The sequence below is a fragment of the Trichechus manatus genome, unplaced genomic scaffold (genome assembly GCF_000243295.1).
Source record: "Trichechus manatus latirostris isolate Lorelei unplaced genomic scaffold, TriManLat1.0 scaffold00199, whole genome shotgun sequence".
NCBI lineage: Eukaryota > Metazoa > Chordata > Mammalia > Sirenia > Trichechidae > Trichechus > Trichechus manatus.
The window spans coordinates 3,489,196-3,516,014 of NW_004444135.1; the positions used below are offsets into that span (position 1 = coordinate 3,489,196).

Below are 26,819 nucleotides of genomic sequence, written 5' to 3' on the forward strand. Positions count from 1 at the left end.
CTAGGGTTTCAGGATTGTTGATTCTCTGTTTGGCTTAGTTTTTCGGATCTTTGCTGTGGAGGGACGGCGTGGTGCTTCTGCCTAGACCGCCATCTTGCCGGAGTCCCCCCTGTGTCGAATTTTAAAATTTGTCTGGATGAAACCCTTCTCTTCCCAGAACTCTGACTGACAAGGGTTAATTAAAAATTGTTTTCTTTGCTTAATATTTCAAGACGTGTGGATGTTCAGAACATGTTTTAATTAAAGAAACAGTGCAAGGAGTTTTTCCACATGCAATTAATTGTATAGTTAAATGGCACAGGAAGTCAGAGTCCCTTGAAAGAGCAGGTGGAGAACTGCAGTGAGCCTCAGCACCCCTCTAAAAGGTAGCTGTGAAAGTCTGTTCTCTGTGGTGGTGATAATGAAACCAAGGAATGTAATTGCATTTGGATTTTTAATAGGACACTGTATGGGCCCAAAAGAGTTTCCAGAATGTTCTGTCATTATCTGGAAATATTAGTTGAATCAATAAGTGACATCAGCAGCCACCAGAATGTCCTCCCAGATGGGTCGTCCACTGCACCGCCTGAGTCCTGGAGACTGTTGGCCATAGGTTGGGACAGGAGTCTCACCGTTTCTGCCTGGGCTTCTCCAGACAGGTTCTGTCAAAGCCCAGCCCCCAGCACCATCCACATTCCAGGTCACATGGCTTAGTCCCTGTTCTGTAGGATGAAAAGTGGGTATGACTGCGGGCTCCCTGGATCATCTCAGAGGAGACTCTAAGAAGATCTATGCTGAGAAAAGGAATGATCTCAAAACCAAAAAAAGAAAGACATCCTTTCCGCATAAGCTTTGTTTCATGACCTTTGAATGGAGTTGTTGGGGAAGAACTGCCTGATATTCTGCAAGTCATTTTGTCTCCCAGGGTGATACCACCAAACGTCCCCTTTAGGAGTCTCTGTCATTAGAAGGCCAAGACAGTATTGTATCAGGCCAGGAACCACATATTTAACCACTCCCAGGAATGCCCCAGTATATTTTTTCCACTTGGCTAAAATATTTCCTTTTTCTTTATGTTGCCTGTCATATGGAAAAGTGAAAATAAACAGGCCATAGGTATTTGGAGCCCAAAAATACGGTGCAGTTGGAAAATACTTGTTCCATAAAAACCCATTCCAAGTGACAGGCCCTTTCAACATTGCAGTGGTTGTTGCTGAGGTTTGAGCCTTTTTCAGAGTTTCTTAAGTGAGTTCTAACTCTGTTGTTAAAAAGCAATATCCCAGCAGAATAGTAGTGGTGCTAATAGGAATACCACTTTTTAAAAGAGTGCTGTAATAAATCAAATCTGCTCCCCAAAAGAGAAGTGATTATTAATAATTAAATTAATCAAGTTATTACTGTTAGTCTATTTCTTAGTAAGAATTTAATGCAGAATGAGTATAAAACTAAGGGACTTATTTAATATTTTTAACTCCCAAGATTATGCTTGAATCCAAAAGGAATTTGTTTTAATCAACACACACACACTCACACACACAAAAGGGAAAAGAAAACGGGTGTCTGTTGAGTTTCTAATATATGCCATAAACTTATTTGGCTCTTTATATACTTTATCTGATTTTAATCCTTATAAAAAAGTCATCGCACAAATTATTTCAAATACTTACCAGATATGGTCATTTAATTTTAATATGTTACTAGTTCCAAATGATGTTTATAGATAGGAAAGTTGTCTACAGAGTATGATGCCAGAAACATTACTCAATAAATACATTTATAGGTTTTACCATTAGAGTTGTATTCTTTAATTCAAGACTGGCTTTTTAAATACTCTGGAACCCTGTATTTTACTTGATGGCGTGTTGTTAATAGGTGCTGCTGAGTCAGTTCTGACTCATAGCAACCCTATGTACAACAGAACAAAACACTGCCCAGTCCTGCGCTAGCCTCATAATCGTTGTTATGCTTGAGCCCATTGTTTCAGACACTGTCAATCCATTTGGTTGAGGGTCTTCCTCTTTTTCGCTGACCATCTACTTTGTCAAGCATGATGTCCTTCTCCAGGGACTGGTCTCTCCTGATAACATGTCCAAAGTATGTGAGAAGAGGTCTTGCCATCCTTGCTTCTAAGGAGCATTCTGGGAAAAACACCACTGGTAGGACTGAGAAAGGCAGAATGAGGAGGAACAGACAGTGGTTTCAAAAGGCAAATTCTGGGTTTTTCCCAGTGTTGTCTAAGACAAGCTGTACTTACTGACTTAGTGTGGGATGGTGGTTGTGAGGCTCATGGATAACTATACTCAGTAACTGTACCAAGAATATTGGTAAATTTCACAGAAGGCTGTGCCTTACAGAGCAGCCATTACTGACTCTGAGGCTCTCCCCGCAACCCCTGTGACTAAACCAGGTATTCCTAAAAACCATGGGGCCTTTAACCCTGAGAGATGCAGCAGTGGATGTGGTCGGAAAGTTCTTTTCCCTATAGAGGTTATGGGGTTGTATGCCTCGTAAGGGAGCTCTGGTGGCACAGTGGTTAAGAGCTTGGCTGCTAACCAAAGGTTGGCAGTTTGAATCCACCAGGTGCTCCTTGGAAACCCTATGGGGCAGTTCTATTCCGTCCTGTAGGGTCGCTATGAGTCAGTATCGACTTGACGGCAACGGGTTTATCCCACTTAAAGAGTCTCTGGGTGGTGCAAATGGTGAACACACTTGGCTGCTCACCAAAAGGTTGTAAGTTCATCCATCCAGAGGCATCTTGGAGGAAAGGCCTGGCGATTTACTTCTGAAAAACCAACCACTGAAAGCCCTGTGGAGCACAGTTCTACTCTGACTCACATGGGGTCACCATAAATAGAGGTCGAATGGAGAGCAGCTGGTTCTTATCTCTCTTTAACTATCCGTGCAGGAAAATTCACTATGGTTCATCCAGTTATTTACAGGAGAAGCTGAGCAGCAATCAGACATCACACAGGGAGATATAAAATGAGGGAGACTCTTGGAGTCAGGCTTAGCAGGTTCTGTTCCCTCTGCAGTGTCCTGTGCCGGAGCACTGTGATTGATCACACACACCGCATTGCTGTGCATGAGCTACTGGCAGACACGGACATTCAGCTCAAAGCGCATATGGCCCAATTCTTTCTGGTATGTTTCTGTTTTGCCCATTGAATTTTAGAAGTATTTTGTTGATATCTATATTTTTTCAAAGCTTATTAAAATTTTGGCTGGGATTGCATTAAATCTGTAAGATTAACCTGTGAATAATTACAGTTTAATAATGTTGATTCTTCCATCTAGAAACTTTCCATCTGGAAACTTCTTTGAGCCTCTTTTACATCACCCAATAAAGTTTAGTCATCAAATTTGAACATATCTCACAAGACCCCATTTCATTAATTTTTATTTGCTCTTGCTATTATAAATGAAATATCTTTTCTTGTATTTCCTGTTTCATTATTATTGCAGGTGTGTAGAAATGCCATGGATTATTTATTTTCTTTCCCATTTTACTATTTTATTATCTCTATTAGCTTTTCGGCAAATTCCTTCAGAATTTTAAAGTTTATAATCGCCCAGTATGTTTTTTCATTCAAACGATTGTTACTCTATTTCAAAAAGAGTGTGATTCACAGTCAAGTCCACAATAGATGGATCCTGACAGAATGGGAGAAAAATACAGAACAGAACCTCGAATTCTTAAAAAATCCAGACTTACTAACGGGTTGAGACTGGAGGACTCACTAAGACTATTACCCTGAGATACTCTTTAATCCTTGAACCGAAACTAGCCCCCGAGGTCACCTTTTAGCTAATTAACAAATTGGCTCACAAAATAAAGAGTATCACCTCTGAGTACTGTGCTCCTTTAAAAAATCACCTATATGAGACCAAACAGTCAACAATTACTTTAAAACAAAGATGAGAAGGTAAGGGACAGGGAAACCAGATTAATAGAAGTCCAACAACCAGAATGGAAATAATGAGAATGTTCGCTCATTATGAAGAACGTAACCAGTGTCACTGAACAATTTGTGTAGGAATTGTTGGATGGGAACCTAAACGGCTGTGTAAACCTTAACTGAAAACACAAAATATTATTTTTTTAAAAAAGTGTGATTCAGTACATTAGATACGTACTATTAAGAGTTACAATGACAGGTTTGGCAGATTAAATAACCTTCATGCCTACCCTTTTAATGGCACAACTTGAATATTGAGAATTATGGTAACAGAGGTAGTGGCATCTGGGCTAGGAAGGGGTGGCCAGATTTACAATAAATAACTTAGGAAACGTAAGATTATCTAAGCATGAAGCAACTTCCTGTTACTGCTAATATGAAGCATGTATCACACCCTGGGAAATGCCAGGCCAGCCTGTTCTAATGTGTTTAAAATATTTATGCCTGACAGTATTAAAAATATTGAGCTTGCTCTTGAGAAGTGTCTAGAATTCAGTGTTGTTTCCTTTTTAAAAAATTATTATAAAATACTGAGATTTTCTTTTTAAGCATAACAGTCCACATGAATCTTAATCTCTTTGTCTTTGGCAGTTGTAATGGGGGTGATTCTTCATCTTTTAAGCTTGGGTTTGCCCTCTTTGAAATAGTCCCGCTGGCTCATCTGACTAGCATAAAAGCTCCCTGAGGGCAGAGGCATCGTCCATTGTGGTCTTACAGGATCCCTCGGTCTTGGTGCCTGGAGTATAGTAGGTGCTTAAAAGAATTTTTGTCATTGTTATTGAGTAAGCTTTGTGATCAAGCTGGTAATACAGTTTTGATTTAAAATAAAATAGATTGATAAATTAATGACTTAGTTTCTCATGTGATTCAGAAACTACTTCTGGAGGCAGTTCCTTGAGCAACGTTCAGGTGTGCCTGAGATTCGAATCACCCTTTATTAAGAAGGATCATTTCTCACAGGAGCAGCTCTGTCTCTGAGTCGCAGGCTCCCTGCCACCCATCGCCTCCTCCCCCAGGTCACCCAGGGCAGGAGAGAAAAGACAGGCACCCAACGTCACTGAACAGAGTTGTTTTAGAAGTTCCCTATGATTTTGTTCTCTGTTGTATTTCTGTAATTATTCCACAAGCAATTTAATCAGTGGTCCCGTATAAAAGTCAAAAGGATTTGTTACACATAATGACACCGTGGGGACTGCCATCCTGCAGTTTTCACTATTTTAAAATAACAATTGCAATTCATCAGGATGAAGTCTTTACTTAACGGCGTCTTTAAAATAGTATGTCTGACCATACCATTGGTTTTGTTGATAACTGTGATAAAACTTTTTTGCATTGTATTTGCTCAACAGCATCAGATTTGTATCATACCAATTGAAGAATTCTCAGCTGAATATGTGAGACCTCAAGTCCACTGCATTGCCAGTTATGGGCAATTTTTAAATCAAAGGTAATGTGCTTCCTTCCTTTCTCCCTCATTATGCTCTGAGTAATACTGTAATGCTTGTAAGGCTGAAACTTCATACTTAACTATAAAATGATCACAGGCCAAGGTACTAAGGGCTTGTGATGGATAAAAATTAAGCTACATCATTAACATCGGCAGTCTTTCCAGAATTCCATAACATCAGGAAGCTGACACAAGAGTGAAATGGTTTAGCCTAGCCCTGGAGGATAGTTAGCCTGAGTTCTATTTTGAGCCCACGCAGACTCACCTTGTACAATCCTTTAATCTCTGTGTCTGAGGCTGTTCACTTGAAAAACCATGAAAATAATGACCTCCTTCCCAACTGTTATGAGAATTAACTAACCAATGCTTACAGGGGTTATGGTAGGATTGCTTTCATGTAGATTTAAAAATAATTTACATGCGCAGTCACGACATCTGGTTCACATAGTTAGGCTATAAAACCGTGAAGACGATGGAAATCTGGCTGTGCTTTAAAGAAATGATGTATATTTGTTTTTATATAGTTTTATGTCAACATTTATGTTTAGAGGTTTCATTGCATTATATCTCATTTTAACAATTAATTTGAGTTTTAGAAAGGCAAGTTTCAATAAATTTCAGTCTAGCCTACTTGATTTCTGAATTAAGATTTTCTTTCTGTTTTAAACGATTGTATTGAGCAGGTGGCTGTAATACACTTGTCCAGAGGACTGCTTTGAGTATCATTATATAAAGATCTCCAAGTACTGTGGCTTGCCTGGTACTGGATCCTTTTGATGCTCACAGTCTGTGCTCAAGGATTGTTTCTTCACTGCCTGCAGCTTTTTGTTTTGTTTTTAATGAGATTTTAAAATCTTCTATGTTCCAGTGCCACCTGTGTCTCCCTGGCCCATGAAACTCCTTCTACGGCATTAACTTTGGATGCCCTGAGTGGTGGGCCTTCACCTTCTGCTCACGTTGTTTCTGGAGTCACCTTGAAGGCACCACAGGTAGGACTCCCCTCAAGAGTGTTCTTTCTACACCAGAGGTTCTCAAAGTGTGGTCCCTGGACGAACAACATGTGCAGCACCTGGGAACTTGTTAGAAATGCAAATTCTCAGGCCCCATCCCAGATCTACTGAGTCAGGCACTCTAGGGGTAGGACCAGCAATCTGTGTTTCAGTAAGCCCTTCAGGTAAATCTGATGCTCCTCAAGTTTATGGAAACTTCCAGAAATGCAGACATCTGTTAGTCCTGTCTGTGATCACCCCAGCCTGATGTTCTCTTTCTCTCTTGGATCTCTGTCCTTGAAGTTTTTTGGAAATTGTCCACAACCCATCTTGTAATACGTCCTATTTTCATAGGCTGCTGCTGTTGAGTTTATTTGTTATCTTCCCACATTGCACTGTGAGCACTTTTAGAACAGCTACTGTGACTAACAACTGTTGTTTTCACCCTCATGCACTTAGCACAGTGCCTTGCAAGTAGGAAGTTAATTAATTAAATAGAATTAATCAGTATTCATTGGTTAATCATCTAAGGTGACGTATAATAACATAATGCTTTTTTTTTTTTTTTTTTGGTTCACTGTAAACCTCAAAATCTCAGGACTTTTTTCATTCTGTGTAATGGAAATGTGCTTAATGTTTGTTCTGAGCTTATTATGTCCTTGTAATTCTAACAGTTGCTCATGCCAATTCGTATTGCATCTAGTTTGGAAATTAACAGGATATGAGAGATAAAATTTAGTTGGTTCCCACATAGGAAAGGCAGCTTAGAATAGTGAGGGAAATGAATTGAAATTGAGATGTTAAGAGTTCTAGTCTTGGTTTAGTTACAAAATTAGTGTATGACCTTTGGCAAGTTGCTCCCTCTCTAAATGGCAGTTCTCATCTGAATGAGGAGACAACGTATTATATTAGATGACCTCTCACTTTCGTCTGTTGTTATTTGGTTTTGTTTTTTGACCTCTAAATATTCTATGATTCTAATGATTTGTAGCTTTTCATTTGAGGTTTTTTCTTTTCGTTTGTTTTTGTTTTTTTTACTTTTTTTCCCTCTTAGAACCAGGTGACCCTGAGAGGACACGTACCACATCTGGGTCGATACGTCTTTGTCATCCATTTTTATCAACCAGAGCACCCCACGTTCCGTGCGCAGGTGTTTGTGGACGGATGGCGGCAGTGGTCAGGTGAGCTGATGTGAACGGGCCCTGCCGGCTGCCGGCCTCAAGTCATCCCTGCTATAGTGGGACGTGAACTCTTCTCTCTCTGTCCAGGTTCCTTCAGCGCCTCTTTTTGCCCCCACATACTTGGCTGCCAAGACCAAGTCATGTCCGGAGGCCAGGTTGCATTTGACATCTCAGAGCCTGAGGTTGCCGTGACTGTGAAGGTTCCAGAAGGAAAGTTGTTAGTATTGGTGCGTTCCACTCATTCCTCAGTTTACCCTTCACGTGGTTACCTTGGTCGGCAGTTCTGCATGTTTGTCTGGCTCATGGAAATAATCCCTCTAAGAAGTTGGAGTCATATTTAGAGAAAAATGTTTAAATCTTACAGATATCTTTTATAAAAATAAGAAGTGTGTGACAATTAAAATCAAGGGGAATAGGAATAATAGAGAAATGAATAAGAAGAAAAAACTACCCTGAAAGAAGCTCTGAAAAGTGGGCATCTCAACTTTCCTTCGGCCCCTCATGTCTCCTCATCTGACTGACTTCTCTCTGAACCTTTCAACACTCTCTTCTCTTTGAAACTTTCCTCTTTTGATTTCCACGCTACTTTCTCTAGGTTTTCTCCCACTTTCTTTAGTGTCCCTTCAGTAATTTCTCTTTTCCCCTTGTCCCTATTTGTTGGAGTTCCTGCAGGTTCAAATGCCAAGCCCCAAGTCCTGTATCATCTCTCTTTGAATGACATCATCTACTCCCACTGATTCTAGTCTCTCCTCCATTGAAATGACACCCACATTTGTAAATTTATCTCCAATCTTCCTGAACTCCAGGCCCAATATGTGACCATCCCCATAGCCACATAGCTCACAAGTGCCTCAAATCCAGCCTGTTTCCTGTGCAGCCAGGGCGTCCCCTACCCTGTTCATCATCTTGGTTGATGGAATCATGTTCACCCAGTGCCAGAGTCACCAATGATGCCTCCTCTTCTCCCTGTTCTCTCCATGGCCAGTCCTGTCTCCTGAACACACCCATTCAGTTCTAGTCCCATTGCTCTGGTCAGACCATCCTTTCTCACACTTGGACTGATCCAGGCCCTCCTGCTTGGTCTCCCTCCCTCCATTCTATCCTCTGCATAGTTACCTACCTGGCTAAAACTGATCTGATCATGCCATTCTGCTTGACCGCCTTCCCTGGTTCCTCATTACTTACGGGATACAGTATACACATATAAATGCTTCACTCTAGCTTCCAGGGCCCTCTCAACCTACTCCTAATTCATCTTTTATTCACCTTTCCCACCACTGCCCTCTTCCATGCCCCACCCCAGCCACCCCAGTCTCTGGACTTACAGCCCATTCCCAAGCCCCCAGATAATGCCATTTCCTCTCATACCACTAGGCTTTCTCATGCTGTCCCTCTGTCTAGAATTTCCTGCCTGCTTCTCTACCTGAAGACACCTACTGACCCAGCTCTGAAGTAATCAGTCTTCTTGGTCAAGCCATCCAGAGAACCAGGAAACATTGCCCTGCCCTGCACTGCGGCCCTCTAGTACCATGCTTATGCCTCTTTCACTCTCTAAAGGTGTCCTCTTCCTAGGGAATAGGGACCTTACTTTATTCGTTTTGTATCCCCTATGCCTAGAACATTGCCTGGTACATGATGCTTGGCAAATGCTGATTGAATCGAATAACCCGAGAGTAATAGATAAGAGCTCTGAAATGGTGAGCAGTTGACAAAGAGGTTTGAAATTTCCTACAGCATTTGTTATTGGTACAGTCTGATATACACAGGTACAAAGAATCTAGTGATAGTTTAAAGACCTGGGGCTGAATTGCTTATGACAGAGTCCTAGGTATGATGCAAACTTCAGAAAAGAATTACCAGAAGAAACCTAAGACCCAGGCAAGCCATGGTCCTAGGTTCTCCATTGGTCCTGCCACTTGGTTTGCTTATAAAAATACATAATGTCAATTCTCAGGGACCCAGGGATGTCCCAGGAATGAATCACAGGGGGCCCTGAGCTTACCCCAGGCCCCTTGTCCCAGCCCAGCGCTCCAGCTTCTCCGAGCAGGTGCGCCAAGGGGTCTGTCCTGGCCCTCATTGTTGTCTACATAGGGACATGGCTTGAGCTTTTAAGACTGGGTTAGGTTTGTTCTGGTAATTCTTTTCTTTAAAAAAAATTCTATCTCATTTGGTCTTGGGCTTAACAATAAAAAACATTGATCCTAGACAAGAGAAAGTATAATGAATATCTTTACGTGTGCCCTGTTGTTGGAAGTCCAGAGACACTGATGGGTTTCTTTTAGGTCCGTGTTCTAGTGGTGCCTGTGGAGAATTACAGCTCCCAAATACTACACAAGAAATTCTTGGACAAGTCATCCAAGTTTGTCAACGACTGTGGAGGAGACAGTTTTTATATTGAGTAAGTACCGCTCTTTGGAAGGCCTTGGAAGGCCTGGGGCACTGCTACATTTCCAGCTAGGGCATGGTTCGGGGAGGGTGGCCCGTGGACCTGTCTTCTTTTGCAACTTACAGGGGTGGCAGTGAGTGGGGGTGGAGGAGGAAATGCCCTTTCTCCTCACTGATCATGCTACAGCGGCCGCATGGTGTGCTGTCTGGGCAGGATCACTGTCTGCAGCTTTGGGCTCGTCCAAGATCAGTCCTCCATGCTGAGATTCTCAGGCTGCTGGAAGTTTCTCTTCCTCTCTGCTGTTTGCCAACTCAGATTCCTAAAAGGTAGCACACACGGTGCCCTTCACTGGAAGGGACATCCGCCCTGATCCCCCTTTCCTTTGTTGCTTACTTAGTGGAGGGTACCACAGAGACGTGGCCACCCATGCTCTCTCCCTGGGTTCCTGGATGCTTAGTGCCCAGGACAGCCTGAGCATCATGCTTCTGCTATTCTCTTCTGCATACCCGCCTGTACGTTTCTTGAGGAACCTGGGAGCTCCAGGGGGCCCTGGGAGACTGAAGCCTCCAGGAGAGTGAATATTAAGAGCAAAGGCTCTGAGGTCAAGCAGCTGTGGGTTTGAGTGCCTGCTCGGCCACTGCATAGCTCTATGGCCTTGGGAACGTCACTTCTAGGAGCCTCAGTTGCCATGTCTGTGAAATGGGGCTTAGGCCTAACTGGTTGGGTGCTTGTGAGGTTAAGTGGGATGTATGTAAAGCTTCTGGTATGTGGTACCTGGCACTTAACCTTCCATAAATATTGGCAATTCTCCTCCTCCTCCTCATTATTGTTGTTATTACATATATAGGTGTACTCTCTTTTTGCAACAGCTGTATTGAGATACAATTCACGTACCATTCTATTGATCACATAGGTGTTTTTTCAACCTTTTATTTCAGTCACCAAAAGTTTCTGCCTACCTGTGTTGTGATGGGTCCTCCTGGAGTAGATGGATGGAGATGAAGGACCATCAGTTAGGGTTAGAGTTTGGGTTAGGGTGGATGGATAGGAGTGTCACCAGCTGTGCATCCAGGGGCGGGGTGCTTTCTCACTCTTCCCAGACTCCGGGGCTTCTCCCCAAAGACATAGCTGTGTGGGGCAGATGAGGGAGGGGTGGTGGACCTGTTGGGATGGTTTCTGAGCTGCCTTCTGCGACCCCACCACGAGTTGCTTTTGTCTCCACAGCCCCCAGACAGCCACCAGGTTCTGTAAGAACTCTGCCAGGTCCCTGGTGGCCTTGTACCACAATGGTGCACTGCCCTGTGAGTGCCACTCTGCTGGGGCCTTGGGCCAGGGCTGCAGTCCAGAGGGCGGGCAGTGCCCGTGCCGGCCCAATGTCATCGGGCGACAGTGCACCCGCTGTCGGACCGGCTACTATGGATTCCCACACTGCAGGCGTAAGTGCATCCGTGTTGTCAGGCCGCTCTGCCTCCTGGTGGATGGCGCACACACAGATTGTTCATCTAGAGCAGCGCTTCCCAAATTTACTGTGCAAAGGAACTACCTGGAGATTCAGCAGGCCTGGGGGTGGGGGGGCTTACACAAAACTCACGGGAATAGTGGAACCAGGGATGTTCAGCCATACTCCTTCCTGGACAAGAAACCCTTGGGCCTTTAGGAACTGTCCTGAGGCACCAGACATACGACAGAGCCATGCACAGTATCTTGGGTCTTGCTGCCTGAGGTCAGTCTCACGACAGTGGAGAGTGCAGGGATGATACCAGTAGAACCCCTGCCTCTGGCCTTACACTGGCCTGGGTCGCTGAGCCTGCAGGCTGGGGGTGGAGGGAGGGAGCTGCTCCAGGAGCCATGAGGAGCCCACTTCTTTACTTGTAAGACCCTCTGATGAACAGGAGGTCCCACATTAGAATAGTATGAGACAGAAACTGGTGGGTTCCTCTGAGTGTCTGTCTCAGAGCCAATTGGTCTGCTGTGCCTCATTCAGTATTCAAGCACTGCAGCTGCCATGAGCTGTTGGGTCCTGACCTGGAGAAATGGGCCTTTCACATGGGCCGTGGTCAGTAATGTCTGTCTTAGCCAGGCTTCGCCAGAGGAACAGCCTAAACATAACAGATATGTTTTACAAATATATATATGTATGTGTGTGTGTGTGTGTGTATAAAATATGATACGTATGTATGATATATAAAATTATATATATGATACGAAAATTATACATAAGATACATATATATGATAAATAAAACTATATATTATATATTAAATTATAAGATATATAAAATTACATATGTATGATATATAAAATTATATGTATATGATATATAAAATTACATATGTAAGATATATAAAATTACATATATATAAAATATACAAAATTTTATATACATATATATACACACACACACACACACACACGCATCTATATTTAGAGATTGATTGATTTTAAGGAATTAGCTCATGTGATTGAGGGGGCTGGCCAGTCTAAAATCCCTAGTCAGGCCACAGACTGGGAACTCCAGCAGTCGTGTGTTCAAAAATCGGTAGGCCAAGAGGTGGGCTGGAAATTCCAGTAGGATGTCTATTTACAGTCTTGAGGCAGAATCCTTCTCTCAGGAAACCTTGGTTTTTGCTCCGAAGGCTTTCAACTGAGTGGATGAAGCCCACTGACATTATGGAGCGTAATCTGCTTTACTTAAGATCAACAGATTTCAATTCTAATCACATGTAAATACTGTCACAGCACACGTAGACGAGTGTTTGACCAAACACTGGGTCTCCATAACCCAGCCAAGTTGACACATAAAATTCGCCCTCACCATGTCCATAGTGAAGGGAAAGCAAGATGTTTCTCCCAGACTCCTTGGAAGCTTCTTGAGCTCCTGGCAGTCGGTGTGGTCTGGTGTATTCAGACGGCATCTGATCTTTACTCGTTGTTGCTTTATCCCTCGCCAGCGTGCAGCTGTGGCCGACGTCTGTGCAAGGAGATGACGGGAGCATGCCTCTGCCCACCCCAGACGGTCAGGCCCCAGTGCGAGGTGTGTGAAAAGCATTCCTTCAGCTTCCACCCCCTGGCTGGCTGCGAGAGCTGCAACTGCTCCCTGAGGGGCTCCGTGGGGACTGCCACCCCAGAGTGCGACAGGGACAGCGGGCAGTGCAGGTGAGCTCAGGGGATTGACCTGTGAGGTCCTGTTGTGGGTAAGGTAAGATGCAGTCTTTCCACACACGGGTTAGTGTTACATCCCACTTTTGACAGTCCCAGGAGTACGCTGTGTTTACCTCAAGGATTTAGCTCTGTGTCTCTTTAGGACAGAGCTTCCCAACCAGGATTGATTACAGGTGTGTGGGGTAATTGGTCCCCTCAGGCCTGGGCGGGGAAGGGTGGGAAACCAGGCAGAGCCTAGGTGGCTGGATCGTCCCAAGCCACCATGATGATAAAAAGGCGAGGAGCACTGATTTATACATAAGTCAGTTATCCGTTTCCCCCCTATAGCCAAGACTTAGTTTTTGTTAACTTGTGGCGATCACTATCCACTTTTATTCAGGTGTGGGTTCCAAACAGTCCTTCTATTGTTAGCTGGCATTTTTGTGAAGAACAGTGCGGGACAAAGTCTGAAATCCATGGGCCTGCTGCCGTAACTCAGACAGGCAAGCACCAGGGGTGCTGAGTGGGGAGGGAGGTGGGGTAGTCAGGACACACCTGGAGAGCCTGATCTGAGCTGGGGGCCACCCTCACAGGTGCTGCTGATCCGTCCAGTGCACAGTAGCTACAAGAGGGGTACAAACCAGGAGTGGCTCAAGCAGATGTGTTCCTGAGAGGCTTGGTTCATGAATCAGGCTCTGCATCCGGCATTGAATGATAGTGGCTGGTGTTTCATGACTCCAAGTGACCAGTCCAATCTCAGCAGGATTGAAGGGGACAAGAACAGGATTCAGTCTCTTAGAAAGAGAGGCTGGCAAGAATTACATATGGGGTTATATGGCAGGAAAACTGAGCCAGAATGTAGAGAGTCCTAGCCAGGATGGCAGTGTGCAAGAGAAAGCATAGGGTTCACCATCTACCCTACCCGCTGAACCCCCGCACAACCCAGGTGCATGCTTGTCATGGGGTCTAGGGCCTGCAATTTGGGTGTGAGAGCTGGGAGGGGCTGTAGCTGCTGGTGACAGATAGAAAGGACTCTAGCTTGAGGGCAGCCATGTTTGCTTTTCCTAAGGAAAGACTCTTAACCACACCTTTCATTGTTGTCTGGTGCCCAGTAACTCCTTTATGCTATCGGGACCTTGTAAGGAAGTTGAGAGAAAACTTTAGTCATGAAACATTCCAAGTCTGTAAAACCACAGGTATGCGTGTGTCCTCACTGAGTCAACTCAGCATTCATCCTTCCACACTGTGAGCCTAAGCCAAGTGTGATTTCCAGGAAGAGTTTTGAGGTGATACCTGGAGGATTTTCATCACAATTAATGAAAGTTCTGCTCCCTCCAGTGCTTAAGTTAGTCTCTGGAAGGAAGTCAGGCACTGAGCTCTTGACTGAATGTTTTCTTGCGTGCCGGATGCACCTATGGGCCTGTGACAACGTTTAATTTATTTCCAGTAAGTACTAATGTACGAGGAGAATGGCACTTAGCATGGAAACAGACATCTGCCAGGACCTGGGGGTTGCTAAGGAAGAGAAAGGCACAGACCATGCCAAGGAGTGGCCTGCAGTCTGGTGGCTGAAGAATATGGATAAGTGGAAAGTTGAAATGATGTATATGTGCCAATTATGCCAAATCAATCAAATTACCTTTATAGAAAGGAGAGAGAAAGAGAAAAATGTGTGTGATTCTGTTACTTCATTATTGAACTAGATTTTCTTCTCTGGGGAAAATTGCCTCCACTTCTGTTTCAACCCTTGGTCCAAAGAGCACTGGGTGAATGGCAGAACCTTGCCAGTTTGGCCCATCACATGGCCGTGCTGCCTAATTTCAGCGGGGCTGTTTGATACTCTTCTTAACACCTCAACTGTTCTCTCCATTTCACAGTATTGTGTTTGCTCCCATTACGTCTTCTTTTCTTCTCATTCATCAGCTGGTATCATTTTCCTTTTTAAGGCTAACATGCCTGTATGCTCTTCATCCCATTCTTTTCTGCCTTTACTAGGGCCTTCTTCCCTCAAATAGCAAATACTTCCCTATTATTTTCCATTACTCCCTTACCACAGACTTCTCCCTTTTTGTGTTCAAGGCTTTGATCTCTCTTTCCTGAAAAACAAAATTCTTCACTGACGGGAAACTGATGCTCCAGAGTAGTTCCAGATAAAATGGGTGGATCTCAATGGAAACATTCACAAAGCTAAGAAGATGGAAATATTTCTCTTCTTGAAGCCAGGAGAGCAACACTGACAAGATCTGCCATCTTGGGTTTGAACAGGTGGTCATGGCAGAGTTAGTACAACAGTCTAAAGACAGTCAACCAGTCCAGTCTTCTGCTGATGAAGCACTTCTGTAGTTCCTCAGTCTGACACCCCAAAACCCTCAATACTCCCTAGTATATCTACCAGAGCAAATGAAACTGTAGAATTAGGACTGGCTTCAAAGAAGGAAATCGAGGATCTTATAAAAAGGGAAGCAGATTGAATTAGGAATAGTCGAAGAACAAATCAAAGGAAATAATTCAGCACCTTTATGTGGAATTTATTTGCACAGATATTTCAGTAACAGGAAAGAGAAGTCTGACAAATAGAATATGCAGAGTGGGAGGTCTTGGCATTAAATTTTTTTACTCAAGGGACATTATAGCATTATATCTAGACTGAAAAAAGAAAAGATGGAAAGAACAAGGTTCCATTTAATGGCAGAATAAGCAATACGTGACCTTGGGAAAATAAAGAAATTAGATGGAAAAGCAGAAGAGGAAAGTAAACAGGGATACATGGATTGGTTATTAGGAAATAGAAGTCCTGGCTGAAGTTGGAGCCCAGGAATTTGCAGCGTTCCCCATCGTGGCTGCACTAAGATATTTAGAGCCCTTAGTACGGAAAACGTTATGTTGTTGTTAGTTGCTCTCGAGTTGGCTCTGACTCATGGCTACCCCATGTACGACGGAACGAAACATTGTCCAGCCCTGACCATTTTCACTATTGCTGTTTTGCCTGAGTCCACTGTTGTGGCCACTATGTATTTTGAGTGCCTTCCAATCTAGGGTACTCATATTCCGGCACTATACAGTCGTCCCTCAGTACCCACGGGAGATTGGTTCCAGTACCCCCTTGTGGATACCAAAATCCAAGGATGCTGAAGTCCCTCACATAAAATGATGTAGTTTTTGCATATAACCTATGCATATCTTCCCCTACTTTAAATCATCTCTAGATTACTTATAATACCTAATACAATGTAAATGCTATGTAAATTGTAGTTATACTGCATTGTTTAAGCAATAATGACAAGAAAAAGAAGTCTGTACATTTTCAGTACAGATGCAACCATCGTAGGCCTAGGTACATAGTACACATCAGCAATAACATAACATTTTTTTTTTCTTGAATATTTTCGATCTGCAGTTGGTTGAATCAGCGGACCATGGATACAGAGGGCCAACTATCTCTGACAATATTCTGTTGTGATCCATTGGGTGTACATTGGCTAGAAAACATTATGTTGTTCTTGTTGTTTAGTTGCCATCGAGCCAGTTCTGACTCATGGTGAATCCATGTGTTACAGAGTAGAACTGCTCCATAGGGTTTTCTTGACTGTAATCTTAATAGAAGCAGATTGTGCTTTTCTTCCGTGGTTTTGTTGGGTAGGTTTGAACCACCAACCTTTAGGTTAGCAGTCAAGTGCAAACCGTTTACACCACCTAAGGATCTTAGAAAACATTATAGTGCCCCCCGCCCCATATATTATCAAAAATAAAAACTTACTAAACCACAAAATAAGTGCAAGGGAAGTCCAACAGAGTTCTTAGTTTTTCTATAATGGTTACTTCAGTGTTTCTTTTGAAAGCAGAACATCCAAGTGAAGAGTTTGGGACTGGGGGTGGGAGGTTTGGGAGCCACGTGTGTGGGTGAGAGTGAGTGGGGTCCCCAAGGGTGTAGACACACGGGGGGAAAGGCCAGGTGCAGGTCTTTGGTGAATACCTATGTTTAAGTCATGGTAAGAAAAGGATCTAAGAAGGAGATAGAGAAGCAGTTACCAGGTAGGAAGAAAAGCAGCAGAATTCCCTGTTTGAGAATTAGAGGCAGAAACTTTTAAAAGGGAGTAGTCAGTCAGCAGTGTAAATGGCTGCAGGCAGAAGCTCCTATGCAGTGAGTGGGTCAGTGCTCCTGCCACAGAAAAAGGAAATGGAGAATGCAGTAAAAGTTGTAAAATTGATTAAGGCACCAGGAGGTGATGGGTGGATTTATCGTAGTATTTTAGGTAAAATTCTAAGGAGTTTTCTAACAAACCTTCATTAGCCAATGACAATTTAGTAGACTGAAAAATTCCTAACTCAGGACGGAGGCACGCCTTATAGTTTTGCCCAAACCTGAAAGAGAATCAACAGGAATGGACTCTTACTGACCTGTATCACGCTTAAACCAAGATGTGAAATTGTTTACCTTGACATTACTAAGGAGACTGTAATAACCTAATGGGATGACATATCTACCCATGATCAAAGTGAATTTGTCACGAAAGGGCCCTTGGCAGATAATGTAAGAAAAATGTTCAGTTTAGTACATTAGTGTAGATTGCACAAATTGCCCATGGTAATTCCAGTGTTTATATAAAAAAGCCTGAAAGGATTATTCCTTTAGAAAATGTTAAAGGAAAGAATGTGCTTTTTTTTTTTTTCCAGAAAATTTCTTCATGAAAATGAAGAGTCTGTTTAGGGAAACCCAAAGCTCATATAAAAGAAATAATCAAAGACACCTGGAGTTTGTAATAAAAAGAAAAACACATCCTTTCCCAGTTATCCAATAGACTCTCTTGCAGTTCTACAAATTCTCACAAATAACAAAACTTAAAAGTTGGAATTTGAAATTTTTATTTGCCTATTTATAGGTGTTGGAATTTATCATACTCACTAAAAGAATGTCAGAATGTTACAAATATTAATTTACTTTTAAATGAATTACAGAAATAATTCTAGCAATCCACAATTCTCAGTCTTTACTTAATTAAAACTAGTGTTGTAATTTTAGAGACAATTGAGAATAAATTAAATTGGAGTCAAATTGAGTTCTAGACTCATCTTTGTCATTGTGTTAGGGTTCACTAGAGGAACAGAAGCAGTGAGACAGGCAGATCGATACATAGATAGGTATATATTTACTTCAAGGGATTGACTCATGCATTTGTAGGGGCTGGCAAGTCCAAAATCCATAGGTCAGGTGATGGGAAGAGTGCAGAGTCCAGAGAGAGACAGATTGAGTTCTGCCAAAATATCTATTTATAGTCTATTTAAATATCTATTTAATATCTAACATCTGTTTAAATAGTCTATTTTAGACTATTTATAGTCTACAGGGGAGCCCTCGTGGCAGAGTGATTAACAGCTTGGCTGCTAACCAAAAGGTCAGCAGTTCAAATCCTCTAGGCGCTCCTTGGAAACCCTATGGGGCAGTTCTACGCTGTCCTGTAGGTCGCTGTGAGTCGGAATCGGCAACAAGTTTGATTTGGTTTAGTTACTCCTCAGGAGAAAGATGTGGCAGTCTGCTTATGTAAACATTACAGACTTGGGAACCCTGCGGGGCAGTTTAGCTCTGTCCTGTAGAGTTGCTATGAGCTGGAATCGACTCGGGTTTGGTTTTGTTTGGTATAGTCTAAAGGCAGACCACATCCTAAGGAACTCTCCTTTCAGCTGATTGATTGATTGATTACATTATCAAAGTTGATTACATTACATTGCATTAGATTACACTTGTTGTTGTTAGGTGCCCTTGAGTTGGTTTCCACTCGTAGCAACCCTATGTACAACAGAACGAAATTCTGCCCAGTCCTACACCATCCTCACAATCGTTGTTATGTTTGAGCCCATTGTTGCAGCCACTATGTCATCCATTGTTGAGGGTCTTCTCTTTTTTGCTGACCCTCTACTTTACCAAGCATGATGTCCTTCTCCAGGGACTGGTCCCTGCTGATAACATGTCCAAAGTATGTGAGATGAAGCCTTGCCTCCCTCCCTTCTAAGGAGCATTCTGACTGTACTTCTACCAAGACAAATTTGTTCATTCTTTTTGCAGTCCATGGTATATTCAATATTCTTTGCGAACACCATAATTCAAATACACCATTTCTTCAGTCTTTTTTATTCATTGTCCAGCTTTCACATGCATATGAGGTGATGAAAATACCATGGCTTGAGTCAGGCACACCTTAGTCCTCAAGGTGACATCTTTGCTTTTTAACACTTTAAAGAGGCTTTTTGCAGCAGATTTGCCAGGTTTAATATGTTATTTATTTCTTGACTGCTGCTTCCGTGGGCGTTGATTGTGGATCTAAGTAAAATGAAATCCTTGACAGCTTCAATCTTTTCTCCATTTATCATGATGTTGCTTACGGATTTTTGTTTTCTTTATGTTTAAGTATAATTCATAGTGAAGGCTGTGTAGTCTTTGATCTTCATCAGTAAGTACTTCAAGTCCTCTTCACTTTCAGCAAGCATGATTGTGTCATCTGCCTATCACAGATTGTTAACTAGATGACACTATGGAACAGCAACTAGTCAGGTGTTTGGCAAAACCACTGGGAACAATACCTACCCAAGGTGACACCTAAAATTAATTTTCACAGTCATGTACTACATAGGAGACTTTGGCAAGTCATTTTGCCTTCCTGAGCTTCAGCTTCCTAATCTGTAAAATGAAGGTTTGCTAAAATCATCTCTAACTTTCCATCTAAATTTAAAATTCTGATTCCCTTTCTTCTTCAATCTTTGGTTATATCACAGACTAATATGCAAAATCATATTGTGTAAATAAAAAAGTCTATTATTTTGATCAACTCTATCTAGATCGAGGTTATAAAGATGCTTTCATTGATCAAAATTTTATCTTTTTAGAGCAACACAAAACAATAACCTGATATCATAGCAATCAAAAAGTAATATTGTACTTGCTTTTGATAATGAAAGATTTATACCATCAGATTCTTTGAACAAGCAAAAGGGCTGGAATATCCTCAGAAAATTTCATGAATCAATGATAAACACAAGGAAGCTGGGAATCTCTTTTAATGCTTTAAAAAATTTTCATGATGTCGACCACGTTCAAGCCCTTCTAAGATTGATGAAAGGTGGTAACAGTTGCCTGGACATCCAGTGAAGCCATATGTACAACGTGCCTTTTCCTGAGAGGACTGAGAAGATCAATAGCCAAAAGAAAGCCTTTTTGGATGGCCTCTATCCCAGCCAGTTCTCACAATTTTACTAAACGTGTTAGATAGAGAAATAAAATACCAGAAAAGGTCATAGACTTGGCATTCTTAGAAGAGAAGTGGTTTCAGCTAGGCGTAAGTCCAGAAGCCCTAACAACTTGGAGAAGCAATTTTGTTGGTGCACCTCACTGATAATAGGTATGGTACCTGCCCCTGGCATTTGTGCGCCAGGTGCTTGGACAGTGTGAGCAGGGTGGATGGGACTCTTGCCACACAGAAGGACTTAAAGTTCTCCCTACACCTCCTCGTTCTTCCTTTGTCTTCTGTAACACTAGTGTTTTTCTCTTAGTTTTTCTGAATGATCCTTCTCTGCCTCAGTTACCTCTGTCTGCCCCAAACTGAGAGGATATGTAGTGTTGTGAGTTGGCATGAGTTTATGTCTTGCCTCTGCCACTCATTATCTGAGTAACTTTACACGCATTATTTATCTTCTCTGTGCCTTATTTCTTCATCTTTAAAATACGGGATAATGGTGGCACCTACCTCATAAAGTTCTTTAGAGGATTAAATATCTTATGCAAAAACACTTAGAACAGTGCCTGACACACACTAAGCACCCAATAAGTATTAGCTATTATTATTGTTGGAAACCCTGGTGACATAGTGGTTAAGTGCTATGGCTGCTAACCAAAGGTCGGCAGTTTGAATCCACTGGGTGCTCCTTGGAAACTGTATAGGGCAGTTCTGCTCTGTCCTACAGGGTCGCTATGAGCCAGAATCGACTCGACGGCAATTTTTTTTTTTTAATTGTTTAAGTACATTAGTATATAATGAGTACAGTCAGAATACTCCTTAGAAGTGAGGATGGTGAGACTTCGTCTCATGTCCTTTGGACATGTTATTAGGAGGGACCAGTCCCTGGAGAAAGACATCATGCTTAGTAGAGTAGAGGGTCAGTGAAAACGAGGGGGACCCTCAGTGAGATGGATTGGCACAGTGGCTGCAACAATGGGCTCAAACATAGCAATGATTGTGAGGATGACGCAGAACCGAGAAGTGTTTTGTTCTGTTGTACATAGGGTCGCTATGAGTTGGAACCGACTCGACGGCAGCTGACAGCAACATTATTATTACTTAATAATACTTGACTGTCTGCCTTCCTTTCTGTATACTTCATCTTCCTGAGGTCCCACCCATTCTCTTGGCTTCAACCCCTCCTGGATGGTTCCCAGATCTGTAGCTTCAGTCCTGATCCTTGATCGCTGTCTCATCTCACTTGCAATGCAAATCAATTTGGCCTGAGTTCTCTTGATGGCTTTACTTAGGTGGACTTGACAAGTTCCCTAAACCCTTTGCATTCCCCGTCCCCTCACAGGTATAATGAAGGGTTAGATTAGATGATCTTGAAGGACACTTCCAGCTCTAAAAATTCTACAGCTCTGATCTTATATATGAAACCCACGTCATTATCTTGCTTTTCAAGATATTTTCCCCTTAGGATTTTTTTTTTTTTTTTTTTGGTAATTTCTAGCTAATGGTGACAGTCTTCTCTCAGTCCCCAAAGCCTGAATTCTAAGTATCATCTTTGAATCAAACCTTTTCCCCTGCAGCCAATGAGGTGTCAAGTTCTGATGAGGTATGTATTACCTCACTTCCTTTCCATTGCTCTCTGCTACCTGCCACCACCCTGACTAAGTCCTTTTACCGCTTATGTTTGGATGATGTTGATGGTTTCCTAATTGACCTTCATTTTCCTGTTTTTTTTTCCTTCCTTCCTTCCTCCCTCCCTCCCTCTCTCCTTCCCTCCCTCCCTCTAAGAGGAATATGCTAAATCTATAATTACACTGAGATTTTAAAATCTATTTTCCCCATAATTTTGTCAATAGTATGTAGCAGTATTAGTCTACATAACTTGATACAATGTTAATAAATGTGTGTTTATGATTTTATCTTCTTAATTTTTTTTTTAATTAACCAGGATGAAACATCGCTGTAAATTTCTTGTGATTTTTTTTTTGGCCTTTTCTATTTTGTCAGATACCAATGTTTTATCCCTCAAACCATATCTAACGCCTACTTCCATTTGGCTGCTGTGCCTCATGGGGAAGGCACAAATGCCTAATGATAAGAAGTCACAGTCTGACCAAGAGCTCTGGTGGCACAGTGGCCAAAGTGCTCAGCTGCTAACCACAAGGTCGGCAATTTGAACCCACCAGCAGCTCACAGGAGAAAGATGTGACAGTCTGCTTCTATAAAGATTATAGCGTTGGAAATCATATGAGGCAGTTCTACTCTGTCCTGTAGGATCACTAAGAGTCGGAATCATCTCAAAGGTAGCAGGAGTCTTTTCAGAAGCCGACTGCCACGTATTTTTCCTGCAGAGTGGCTCATGGGTTCGAACCTCAGACCTTTTGGTTAGGAGCCCAGTGCTTAATAATCGCGTGCCACCAGGGCTCAGAAGGCACGAAACCTTCTACAGATCACCAGAGACATGCTCATTATTTGATTGCATAAAGCTTTTTTAATACCCCGCTGTCCCATCTCTTACATGATTAGTTAGCTTTCTACATCTCTGTGCCCTGTGTCCTCAGTGAAAATGTGCCGAAGTCAAGACTGAGTTACTCCGCACCAAAACAAAACAAGACAAAACAAAACCTGTTGCTGTTGCATGGATTCCAACTCATGGCAACTCCATGTGTTACTAAGTAGAACCGCTCCATAGAGTTTTCTTGGCTGTAATCTTTTACAGAAGTAAATTGCCAGGCCTTTCTCCCACGGAGCCACTGGGTGAGTTTGAACTGCCAACCTTTCGGTTAGCAGCCAAGGGCAAACCATTTGCACAACTCAGGGACCTCTATTCTACACACAGGGATGTGTATATAGGAGGCACCTTGTAACTATTGAATGAATAAGTGAATGAATAGGAGACTTTGGGTTCTGGGTTAAAATTGGAGCTTGATGTGAGTGTAACATGAAGGGACCCCCAGCATTTAATGACCAAAGGACACAGTTGGCCCTCATACACCTGGGCCTGGGTTTCTATGAGCTATGGTGAGCGACCCTGCACACACACTCAGATTCTCATCTGCACATTATTATGTAACATTTGGCCACATGCTCATTGCCTTGGAGATGGCTTCATCTGACCCACATGCCCAGGCAGCATCCACTTTCATCTTTGGCCTTTAGTGAGGGCAGATCCTCTGGGAACAGAATCTTTTGGGAGAAATGTGCCAAGGTCAGGCTGACTTCAGCTAGGTAATTTTAAAAGATGTGCAGCCAGACCAAAAAAAAAAAGGAATTTTCGTTTTTTTATTCCCTTTTGTCATGGTACCACCAAAATTGCCTTTTGTTGCTTGTTTTTGCAGGGGATGCATACACTCAAGGGTCTAAACATTGTATTACTCGGTTGCTTAGATGCCGGTCTTCGTGGTTTGGTTAACCCTTGCCTATCAGCCCCAGCTGGGCTTCTCAGGGCTCAGTTCTAAGCCCACTGCCCTTCTCACTCTGCTCGGTGTTGTGTTTATTCTCATCCACTCACAGCTTTATCCTGTGGCACTGACTTGGTCTCACCTCTGAGCCCTCCTCTCCCTTCCACATCAGCTCGCTCATACTTTCTGAAACAAATAGGCAGACAAGTCATGATTTTGCTTCCATTCCTTCTCATCGCAACAAATGGCTTCCACAGCTGCCCTTCTGGCAAGATACTCATGTTCTTTTATTTTCCAACGAGAAGTGAAAGTATAAAACATAGGCTTCTGTCTGCCTATCCTCAGGTCTGTACCCAGGCTGCTCCCTCAGGGAGGAGGCACTCCAGAAACTGCTCTCCCACCCTTGCCACCAAAGTTCCTCTTCTGCCCTGAGTTACTCTTTCTGTTGCTTTTTATTTTGGTTGCCTGTACCCTCTTCTTTCCTATCTGTAGACCACCAGAGTTCTTATGCCCCACATTCTCTGCTCCCTTCAGAAATAAAGAAGGATCTGGGAACAGATCCTTACACTTTTTTGCTGAGTTTCTGATTGCATTTAGTCTGAGATTTACAAGAAGAGAGCAGGGGTTATTAACCTGGGTCCAGAAACCCTGCAATAGTGAATGCAGAGTTATGTGAGTGAATGAGTGAGTATGAATGTTTGTGTGTAAGAACATGTGTGTAAGAATGTGTGAGTGACTGAGTGTGTCTCTGAAGGGTGTGAGTGTGTGTGAGTGCATGTGAATGTGAGTTTGTAAGTGTGAGAGTGTGCATATGAGTGTGTGTATATGTGTGTGTGAGAATGAGTAGGTGTGAGTGGGTGAGTGTGTGTGACTGTGTGAATGTGTGCCTGAGTGACTGTGTGAATGAGTGAGTGTGCGTGTGACAGTGTGTGTGTGAGAGGGGAGCTCTTTTCTAAAAAGATGGCTCATCCTTTACCTCAGCATCGCAGAAGGGTCTGTGACCCCCTGTCAGAGTTGACCATCACTGCACTGGAGTGCTCACCTTAAGCGGAACGATTACACCTTAAGCTTAGTTTGCTGGAGGTATGGTTTGGAGGCTGCTTTCTTCCTTATTAAAACAATTCCTGCAGCCATCAGGCAGGGAGGAAGATGAGGAGGATGGGGCTGGGAAGGCCTGAAGACATTTGGCTTTCTCAGCACGGCTTGCAGGTAAAGCTGATTTAGTTTTCTAGGTGTGCTGAGTGCAATAAAGGGACGCCATCTGGTCCTCTTAGCCAAAGGGATAACAAGGCTAAGAAAAGCAAGTGCTTCTATGTGTGCAATCAGTATTATCAGGTTTTTACATATATTATCTTATTTAATCCTTACAACAATTCTATGAAGTAAGTACTATCTCCATTTTTACAGATGAGGAAACTGAATTACAAAGAGATTAATTTGCCAAAGTCCCACAGTGGTGGAACTGGATTCAAACCCAGGCCATCTGGTTCTGGAGTTTGTGCTCTTAATCATGTACAAAATCCTTTGTCAATTTTAAACAGATATTTGCTAAAGGCAAACTTAGCACAATATAAAGTTATATTTATCTTTTTTAGGATGGTCACTAGGGTAAAATATTTTGAAAGCTATTTAGAGATAGGTGATAACTTAAATTTGGTAGCAATTTAATGACAAAATATTTCATATCAGATTGTACTCCCTGTATGCCAGTAAACAACACATTTCCTGATACTTTATTTAGACCCATGAAAGAGGATCTGTGTGTAGATTCCACCAGCCTCCAGCTGTGGAGCTCAGGGACTGACTGAAGGCTCACAGCAGCTTTTCTTGCTCTCCACTGCCTTGGGCTTCTCGGGGTTCTGCTCCCAGCCGCTGCTCTTCCCACTCGGCTAAGCTGCTTTTGTGCTTCAGTTGCACCTACGAACTGAGGACTCATAGCTTCCCCAGAACTTTCCTCTGAGCCTCAGATACTCACCAGCCAGACTTCCCCACCAGGGCCTGACCCTGTTGTCTCCCGCCCCACCCTTGCTCTTCTCTTAATCTTGGCCTCACACGGGCCCCACTATCCACGTGGTCACTCAAGCTGGGAAAAAGGGAGTCTTACTTCCTGCCTTTTCCTCTTTCTTGTCTCCTCATCCAGAAAGTCACAATTTCTGAAATAGTTTTGGAGCTCATCGCTCCTCTCTATTCAACTACCTTTGTCCTGGTTCAGCCTCCTTATCTCTCTCCCGACTCAGCAAGTTGCTGCTGGACTTGTCTCCTTGAATCAAGTCTTCACATGAGTACAACTGTGTTGTTGCCCCCTCTGAAAGCTTCCCATAATGTGGAAAGCATTTCATAATGTGTGTGGGTGTAGTCATTATCTCTCTGATAACACCTTTTGGGGACCTGGCCACAGACGAGCCGTGCAGGGTGCTGAAAGCTTTGCAGGCATGGCCTCCTCCATTCCCTCTCACAGATGAGAAAACTAAGGCTTTGAGGAGTTGAATAACTTGCCAAGACAGCATAGCTGCCATGAATTAGGGCTGAGTTAGGACTCTGGTCGGTCTGTGTTCTGTGGCAGGCTCTTAACAGCTCACTTACTGCTGACAGAGCAGTGTCAATACCCCCATCTGCATGGTCTGCCACCTCCCTGCCCCTTCAGGCCCATCGGTCAGCATTCCCCACTCATTGCCTGCCCCAGTGGCACCATACTTGTGTTCCCTGCATACACCTTCAATTTCTCCCCTCTGCTTGTTCTTTCTAGAGCCCCTGCCCCCCCACCCCACTTGACCTCACGCTTGTTCTTTAAGCCTCAGCTCAGATGTCACCTAATCTGGGAACCCCCATGACTTTCGTGGGCTGAGTGAGCTGCTGGCCCTTGGACTCTGGTTATACCCTTTGTGGAGTGGTCACATTCTCACTTCCTGCCCTATCTGTGAGCTCCACAGGCTGGGGTGTGTCTATCATTGTACCCCAGCACCTAGCCCCACACCTGGCACAGGTGAGTGCACGTTGGTGATGGTCATCTGAATGGCAATTGGTGTATGTGAGAGCTTTTCGGAGCTTGTCTCGAGTCACCTTGGACACTAAGCTCTCGTGGGCAGTCTCTGTGTCTGTTTAACTGGCTGTGCGGC

At 43.1% G+C, this 26,819-nt stretch overlaps 1 protein-coding gene across 2 annotated transcripts in view; it reads left to right on the forward strand.

Annotated features, from left to right (window-relative positions):
• The window catches only part of LAMA3 (laminin subunit alpha 3), a 330,267-nt gene that overhangs the window by 191,137 nt on the left and 112,311 nt on the right, over nucleotides 1-26,819 (forward strand). For both annotated transcript variants that reach the window (XM_004387926.1, XM_023742062.1), the window contains exons 25-32: nucleotides 3,012-3,120; nucleotides 5,285-5,382; nucleotides 6,251-6,371; nucleotides 7,426-7,552; nucleotides 7,640-7,779; nucleotides 9,835-9,950; nucleotides 11,163-11,374; nucleotides 12,890-13,094. In XM_004387926.1, the coding sequence (XP_004387983.1) occupies nucleotides 3,012-3,120; nucleotides 5,285-5,382; nucleotides 6,251-6,371; nucleotides 7,426-7,552; nucleotides 7,640-7,779; nucleotides 9,835-9,950; nucleotides 11,163-11,374; nucleotides 12,890-13,094 (1,128 nt within the window). The remainder of the gene's footprint in view (nucleotides 1-3,011; nucleotides 3,121-5,284; nucleotides 5,383-6,250; nucleotides 6,372-7,425; nucleotides 7,553-7,639; nucleotides 7,780-9,834; nucleotides 9,951-11,162; nucleotides 11,375-12,889; nucleotides 13,095-26,819) is intronic.